This window comes from Tupaia chinensis, unplaced genomic scaffold (assembly GCF_000334495.1).
Source record: "Tupaia chinensis unplaced genomic scaffold, TupChi_1.0 Scaffold148904_1, whole genome shotgun sequence".
Classification (NCBI taxonomy): domain Eukaryota; kingdom Metazoa; phylum Chordata; class Mammalia; order Scandentia; family Tupaiidae; genus Tupaia; species Tupaia belangeri.
Window position 1 is genome coordinate 1679647 of NW_006208752.1, and position 9073 is coordinate 1688719.

At 40.3% G+C, this 9073-nt stretch overlaps 1 protein-coding gene across 2 annotated transcripts in view; it reads right to left on the reverse strand.

Moving 5' to 3' along the window:
* Positions 1-1448, reverse strand: part of IFT57 (intraflagellar transport 57) — a 61578-nt gene extending 60130 nt beyond the window's left edge. Inside the window, exons 1-2 of one of the 2 annotated variants that reach the window (XM_006170768.3) lie at positions 1319-1448; positions 1079-1286 (exon numbers count right to left, since the gene is read on the reverse strand). In XM_006170768.3, the coding sequence (XP_006170830.3) occupies positions 1079-1286; positions 1319-1325 (215 nt within the window). In that variant the 5' untranslated portion in view covers positions 1326-1448. Of the gene's footprint in view, positions 1-792; positions 1039-1078; positions 1287-1318 lie in introns of those variants that run through there. The other variant, XM_027769205.1, reaches the window with a different exon arrangement.
* Between the last annotated feature and the right edge of the window lie 7625 nt (positions 1449-9073).

The window sequence follows — 9073 nt, forward strand, 5'->3', positions numbered from 1 at the left end:
CTTGAGAAAATACTACAGGGACCCTGTCAGTAGAACCTTAAGGCCATTGTCTCTTAGTTTAAAAATAAATTTGGAAAAAAAGAATGCACTTTTCTTAACACAGAAAATGTCTACACTCTCCTGATCAATTCATTTTATATAATAATCTCAATCCTAACATTTCCACCATAGATCAAACAAAACTATCATTTTCTCTAACTTCTCTATTATGGACTTAGGAATATGTACAGTTGACATAGACCCTATATATCTTTCAATTCAGGTAATTGGAAGTCTTGAGCAGAAGAATGAGACTAAAACTGTCAAGGGGAATTAAGTCTAGTTGTAGACATTTAAAGAAAGTACTATAGATTCTTAAAAGTAAAATAAAGCATTAAAGTGAAAGAAAGGCCATGCAATTTATTTATGGCCATCTTTAGGCTTTAGTGATGAGTGAGGACGTGTGAGCTTGTCCACTACCCTTCAGGATATGATGGACTTTGCCCCACCAGAACGAGGGCACAGCTTAGGTTCTACACGGTGGCAGTTCCAAACGTGGCCATTTCACCACTAGCCTTTTCCACTTCTCGGATTCCGAGAGTACTGTTACTGTAACTTCGCTACTGCAAGTTTACTAACTGCACTCAAGTTCTCAGCAAGGTCCTAGTTGTAGAGACTGGGTCGGAGGAAAACAAACACTAGAAATAGATCTAAATGAAGATGGCATTCGTCTCCGGAGATGAGATGATGGGTGGTTTTTCTAAGCATCTTCTTGTGTTTCTCTGAGGTTTCTACAGTGGGTCTTTTCATTACCTTTTTTACTCAGAAAATACGGTGTGTGGTTTGTGGAGGCGCCTGTGTGAAGTCTTAGAGAACTGGCAAACTCTTCCGGTCCTTTCTGCAGTTCCAAAACTTGTTTACTCTCTTTACGAGCTCACAGTCTGCACTCCAGAGCTGCACCGCCCAGCGTCGCCGAGTTTGGGGGAAGCACCCTTCCCTGGCTAGGAAGACTGAGGCCGAGACTCGATAACCCGCGCTCGGCGTTCCCAGCAGGACCAGCCCGGCCGGCACCGAGGCGCTGCGGGACCAGGGCACCCACCTGGACGGGGGCTTCAGGTTGTTCTTCCGGAGGAGTTCCTCCTCGTAGCGGAGCAGCTTCAGCTTCTCCACCAAGTCCTCCATCACCACGAACATGTGGTAGGCCGCGCCGGGCCCCCGCTCCACGACAGCCTCCCCGGCCCCTTCGCCGCGCGATCGAGACACCCCATCTTCCAAACCCGACGGCGGCGTGACTACGGCCGGGGGGGGGGGCCACCCCGGGGCAGAAAAAAAGCGCGCCCCGCCATCGCAGGAGAGACAAAAACCACCCGGCTTGGCCTCCGGCCCGCAGACCTCTGCGGCCTACGCCGCCTGAGCTGCGGTAACCCGGACAGCCGCTACCTGTTACCAAGCGACCGCCGAGCCTCCTGTCACCACGGAAACTAGTCTCCGCCTCCTTCCCGCCCTGCATGTCTCTTCTAAATTCTCTCCAACCAGGACGGGCCTCCTAGATGACGCCAAACAGGGCCACGCCTTCTTCACCCCGCCTCCGGGGAGGAATGGCCGGGAGGTGGCCCCGCCCCCTGTGGAGGCGTGGCGTCCCCGCTCCACGCCCCGCCACGCCCCCTCCAGCTGCGACTTAAAGACAGAGGCGGGGCGGCGGGCGTCCTGCTCTCCTGGCCTGGTGACTGTTGGCAGGCAGGGAGGCGCGTCGGACCTGGTGGTTACTGAGGGCAGCTGGGCGGGCCCCTGGGTCAGCTGACGGCAGTTAAAAAGATTAAAGAGAGATGAAGGCTGGCAGTATTGACGGCTACGCTAGCCTGCTGATACCTTTTGATACAATTTTCTCAAAATTGGAACTGTTCATGGTTGTGAAGATAGTTGATATTGTGTTTCATTTTACTTCAAGAAGTTTCCAACAAGAAATTTCTTTCTTTTAACTTTATCTTTCTCTCATTAGACAATGCTACAATTTATCATCTAAGGCTTGAAATGTTACAATACCGCGCTATTACTCCAGTGACAGGAAAGGGGTTGGTGAGGAGGGGTGGGGAAGGAGTTAGAGGGTGAACAAGAACGACACATGGGGAAGAGTTCGGTCTATTCAAAACTGGAACTATTAAACTCACTTCCTGCTGCTTAATGCTTCAGTTCCATACGTGTAGTATAAGATTTGGGGGTACCTCGTAAGTACAACAGAAGATTTTCTTGAACGGAACGCTGCACTCTGGAGACAGCATCACAACTGTATTCTGCAGGTGTTGACCTAGAAAATGCAAGAAAGACATAACTAACCCCAAATGTGGCTCAGCTTTAGAATTCTGAAAAGACTTGTGTATATCAATCAAACTATTTTCTTAACAGCTACATAGGAAAGATGCCTGGCCCTTTCCTGGAAGAAGATAACTTCAGTCGAGAAGTTGAACATGTGTTTGTGTTTACCATATAACTTTTAAGGAATCTTTAATCATTTGTATGTGGCACTAAAGAATATAAGAGAGTCATTTATTTTTGACATAACTTAAAATTGAAATGAAACTAATTTCTTAATGTTTTTGTTAGAAAAGTGAGAAGAGCACACTTTCCATTTTAGTCATTCTACAGTTACTGTGTTTCTGTTACTAATAAAGGTACCAAAGTAAAAATCAGAAAGGCAAATAAATAATATTATTGATTTATGTAGAAAATAACCTAAAAGGGAAGTTCCCTCAATTGATTTTTAGTAAGCCACTTTGTTTGCCTCTTTCAAGTCATTAAGTAGCTGAGTTTAACAAAACTGCATGGGATAATTTGATTCGACTCTACCCCACTGCCAAATTGGTTCTTTCTTAGCCTTGAGAACAGTGTTTTGGGCCCCCATACACCACACCACACCCACCACATGTGTGGGCTGTGGGTGTTGTGGTACATCTGTATAGCTTTAAGAGTATAAGATAGATGTGTAGCTTTTTAGGATTAATAACAATGAAAGCTGAGGTATGTATTTTGTGGTTCTTGGTAAACCAACGAGCAACTGGTGCTTTTTAAAATGACTTCACAAGCTTTCATACATTAGAGATAAATAAGTTACACCCAAGGAGATGGATATTTATGCAGAGCATGGTGCCTACTAAGACATTTTGACATTTTCAGGAAGTTATATATAATACACAATATAAAATACTGAATGGTTTTTGGTTGTCAAGAAACCCTCTAACAACATGTGTACGTTGACTTGGCATGAAATAGGAAGGGTCTTCAGAAAGTTCATAGAAAATGCATACTATGAGAAAACTCATTTTGAAAAAATTTTGCACCAAAATAAACTTATACTTTTCATGAACTTTTTGTAAAACCTGTCCTTAAACTTATCTGTTTTTTTTTTTCCCCAGGTACCATGCTAATGAAGCCTAACTTGAAAACAATGTGAAGAATTACATTTCCTCTTAATCTTAAACAAGAAAAAAAGAGACTAAAATATGAAGTATCCCCAGTAACTGTAGCACAAAGAGAAGAAAAGCCAACTGCTCAACACTGCATGTTTTCCTACAGGAAAAAAAATAAATAAACAAAAGGAAAAGAACACAAAGATGTTGCTCATTTTTATAAAGCCCAAAGATTATGTTTGCTGATTCCTTATTTACTTGTAAGAGTTGGTAACACATCAAAAGGTCTTTTCCTTGATGGAAGTAGTTTCTTTCATATGTGTGAAAATGCACCCTCAATACCCTCCAGCTGTCTCAGTTACCTGGAAGCTTTGAAATGCATTTCTATTGAGTTCTTTGGTAGGACTAACTCACTCATTGGCTAAGGAGTTACACAGAACTTGAGAGAATGAAGAATGGAGGTGTGTTCATACTTCCTCTAAAGGAAAGTTTATCCCTGACTCTACTGTCTTGACTTCAATCAGTAGTCAGTCTGCTGACTTTTATGCTGATTTCTTGCAATCTGAAATGGTTGGAGGTAATTTATTTACTTTTTATAGTTTTTGCCAAAGGGTACATGAGCTTGCCAGAGAGAGATAGGGAAAGGGAGAAACCATTCCCTGCCATGGGGAATGGTAACACCATAATTGCTTCTTCTCCATTTCCCCATGCTGTCAGGATTTTTGGCATACATGTACACACATCCGGTATGTTTCCCAAGCTGAAAGGTCCAGGACTTGGACTATAGGGTTAGCCATGTGAGATCCAGCTGCTTTAACCACTGAGCCACAGAGCTGGCCCAGAGGTAATTTAGTAGAATTATTACATGAGAGAGAGAGAAAGTCTACTTCGAGTCTTGATGTAAATCCACCAGTGCCTCAGCCAGTCCAGATGATGGGCACAATGAACTGGCAACACAAACCCCGGGTTTGTGTTGCAGAACATCATGTTTTACCACTGGGACACCATCTGGCCCTGGTGGAAGTGAATTTTAAGATCTTTAAGGTCTTTGTGTGAGTGAGCCAACCTTTGAAAACTAAACATCTCAGTCAAAGCTGATTTAAACTGAATGGATTTTCCTCAAAGGTGCTTAGCAAGGCTGAGAGTGAAAAGGAGGCAGGTTCCAAAATGGAGGAAGGCGTTCTGCCTGCTTCCTGAATATAAGAGCAAGCCCTTCAAGAGGACTAGGCAGGCTTAAAGAACAAAGTGGCTTAGTGTGACAAATGGTTTAGTAACACCCATTTGGGTTGTTAAAAAAATTAGAAAGCCACTTATTGAATAAAACTCCCTTAAAACTACAGGGACTAGCTGCTCTTCTACCTCCTTCATGCCTATGGCTAGACCTGATCATTGAACTGACATAAGACAGATTAACAAGAGAAAAAACAAACAAATTTTATTTAATATTTTTACATGTATGTAGGAGACTTCATAGCAAAGAAGAGGTTAAGACTAGATCATGTATTTATTTATAGAGAAGTGACTTGACAAAGGAAAAGAGGTTTAAGTGTCTAGGAGTGATCAGTTCTAAGATGGGATTAGGAAATACATGGGTGAAACTAAAGATAGTTACCCACTAAGAATGGTTTAATTTCACTAAGTCTGAGAGCAGTAAGCATCAGGTAGAAACCACACTTTGAGGACCCATACCACCATTCTGTTTGTCACTTTAGTATAGTATTCAATAAATTATATTATATTATGCTGTTTAAGCCTTACATTAGACAATGTTGCCCAACTGTAGGCTACTGTTCTTTTTTTTTTTTTTTTTTTTGGGGAGATTTTCACTGTAGGGCACGTGCACTCGCCAGACAGACAGAGACAGTTCTTTTTTTTTTTTTTTTTTTGGAGAGATTTTCACTGTAGGGGTAGGCTACTGTTCTGAGCCTGTTTAAAATAGACTTGGTTAAGTATATTATTCAATAGGTGTGTCAAATGCAATTTCCACTTGGAATATTTTCAACTCATGATGGTTTCATCATCAAGATGTAACCCCATCCTAAGTCGAAGAGCATCTGTAACGTAAGATAAGAATTATTTTAATGAATTTGTTTGTACATTTCAGCATCAGCCCCCAGGCTTCGGTGACAAAAATGTTACTCTCTTCCTTGTTCTGGGAGGGCGTCTTTCTCATGAGAATGTTATGATGTGGTGTTAGGTAGAAAGGGAGGTCAGAGGACCCATAATGCACTGTTTCTCAAGTGCCTTTGGTTCAAAATAATCAATATGTCACAGTGGCATATTTTTGGGGTGGCATGTTTTAAACTCCTTCAACCAAAAATCTAGAAAAGAAAATGTTGCATTTAAACATGATGCATTAGAGATGATGCCCTTTAAGGCAATGTGAAGACATCCCCTCTTCAAAACCATACCGGAGTTCAGAGCTAGTACACTAGGCAAAGAGACAGTAGTAAATATTGCAGAAGAATCAGCTATTGCAGGTGATATGACTAAACAAACAAAAATGCAAGAGGATTTATAGACAACTATTAAGACAGCTCAGTCAATTTCCCATGTATGAGATCTGAACTAAAACCTCCATAACAAGTAAACATTCAGGAGTAAATATATCATTATCTTTATGGAGAAATTGTTAAACTTCCCTGAAAGTTTTGGAAAAGTTATGGAAAAATTCAAATAGGGATACAATGTTATGAGTGAGAAAAAGAGCAGTATCTTTGCCTTATCTACAAACTCATTGCAATTTCAACTAAAATTCCATGAGGGCTGATCTTGAAATTCACATGTAAGAGCATATTTTAAGGAAGAATGAAGAAAAAATCACAATATCAGATAGAAAGATTTATAGAAATATAACTAAGTGTTATCATGAAAAAAGAGAAAATAGAGAGCTCGGGAATGGATGAGAATTTACATGGAAACTCAGAATAAGACAAAGTTGGTATTACGATAAATAGAAAAAGATTGTTCTCAAAATGCTATTGAAGCTATGGGCTATTCATATGGAAATGAAATTACATTACATTTGATTCCCATCACATAAATTCCAGATGGATTGAAGACATAAAAGTGAAATGTTTGTAATAAGTTTAGAAAACAAAATAGACTACTTTTAACCTTAGAGTAAGGAAGAATTTCTTAAAGAAAATGACACTTTAAAAGAAAAACCTCATCAAGTTGTCAGAATCTAAGAACCTACGTACAAAATAGGACTTTCAAAACTTTAGAAAAGATATTCGTGACTCAGAAAATGTCGATAGGTCAATCTCCAGCATATATGAATGGACCATTGCAATGCCTCTTGTGCTATGCTAGAGGGCCTTAGGTCAGGTGTCTGTCTCTGCACATTTGACATTTGAGTCTGCATAATTCCTTGTCCTGGAGTGCTGTTCCATGCACTGTAGGAAGTTCAACAGCATCCATGGTGGTCCCATCTCACTAGATGCTGGTAGCACACGCTCCTATTGGTGACAATGAAAAATGTCTCCAAATATTGCTACATGGCTCCCTGGGGCAGAATCACCCCTAGTTGAGAACCAATGCTCTAAATACATGGGTTGGGATTGCAAATGCCTTTTTAGAGACTCAGTATGTAAAGGTAAATGGGTGAAATTTACCTTTATGTATGTGAGGGGCTCAGGGGAACTAGAAAATTCATATAGCATCTCAAGGAGAGGACATTTTTATCAAGAGGACAATTTTGTCAAGGAATTTTGCCACATGTAGTCATTTCACAAGGATCTGAACCTGGAGTTGTAAGTCAATGTGAGACTCTAATGCTCTTGAAGGTGACCTTTTTGTAGAGAAAGTATTTCAGGAGCTACTTTAGTTGTTAAAGATGTTTATTAATGCTTTCAAGTTCAAATTTGATAAACCTTATTTTTAACCAGTTTGATATTCAAACTATTTAATTTGTAAATGTAGTAAATTTATAATAGTCAAATTTAAGGGGGGGTGTATTACAAACATAAATTTCTGTACAGATTTTAAATTTTTCAATAACTTAATTATATTTTAACTACCAGAGGGTTCATGTACTCACCAGAAAGAGAGAGAGAGAGCTAGAGAGAACACAACTCCACTGGGATGTGATCACACTGCAACCCTTTTCTTCCATTTCTCCATCCCATCAGGATTTGGGTAATGCATGCACATACACCCAACATGTTTTTTTCTAAGCAACTAGGGCTGGGATTTGAACCACAGTCAACCATGTGGGATTCAGCTTCCTATGTACAGGGCTTAACTGCTGTGCTATGGTGCCGACTCTCAATACATTTATTTTAATATCATCTAACTATTGCAGATACTGAAAAATCTCCTAAATCTAAAAGATAAAAAAAAAAAGTAGGTGGGAGGTGAAGGTGAAGGTGGGAGAAGTAAGGAAGTAATTCTGTTAAGCATCCAATACTGTTTATAAACATAGATTTCAGTGTAAAATATAAGTCTAACTAAGTATTTATACATAGTAAACTATAATCCTAAATCAGTTTCTCTAATAGGCCAAATTTTCAACCATTAGATACTCAAATACCAAATATGGACAAATTATTCTTTAACATAATTATTACTACTATGGGCTTGACTTTTTTTTTTTTTTTTGAGAGGTTTTTGCTACAGGGGGCATGCGCTCGCTAGAAAGAGAGAGATGGAAAGACAGAAAGCAAGAAATCACCCCCAGGGGGGATGGCCACACCACAATCCCTTCTCCTCCATTCTCCTCTTGGGATCTTGGGCACGCACGCACACATGCTCAGCGTGAATTTAAGCCACCAGGTCCAGAACTCGGACTGCGATCGACTACATGGGAGTTCAGCAACATAGCCATTACGCTAACTGCAGGTCCTAATGGGCTTGACTTTCAACAGCACTGTATTTAATGTTTTGTAAACCATTCTCCTGGGCTTACATTGTTCTTTTTTTTTTTTTTCTCTACTAGCGGAAATCAACTAATCTCCCAGGATTATAGTTAACTGCCTCAGCTAACTTTGGTTCTCAAACTCAATAAATGCCATCCAATCATATTATATATATTTCAAGGCTTTGCCTGGTTTTATGATTTCATTTTCTTGGAGGAAAAACAAAGTAGATGTGAGAACTGACTTCAGTGTGTTGTGCTGTGGAAGTGATAGGATGATTATTTAAGGGCTGTAAGTAGGTGTGTGTGGGTGGGGAGTAGATGATGTTCAAACCCACATCCTAGTGTTCTGGCTATAGTGTAGAGAAGGGACTACAGGGAGGTGAAAACTGATTCAAAAAGCAATTTGAAGAGTTAGGTGAGAGGTAATCTTTAACTAGGATAGGTAGCAATTACAATGGTGAAAAAAATTATAGTTAACAGATTTTAGGAAGTCATTTCAAGAAAACTTAGTAAGTGGTGCCATGCAAGGATCTCTGGGGCATGAATGGCACTTTCAGGCAAGAAAGCTGTCCTTTCCATCCCTTTCTCACTGGAATCTGTGAGTATTTCCAGACATTTTGAACGAGGGAGCTCCTGATAGCTAAGGGTAATTTCTTTAGAGAAAGATGCCTCAGTGAATACTGAATAGCCAATACTCTTAGCAACAGGGAATGGGTACAACTGAAGGATGAGAAAAGGGATCTGGGTAGACTCCAGCATCTTACTATAATAGTTGACATTAAAATGCAGCTCTTGAGACCAGCAGATGGCCTAATGGTTGCATCGCTGG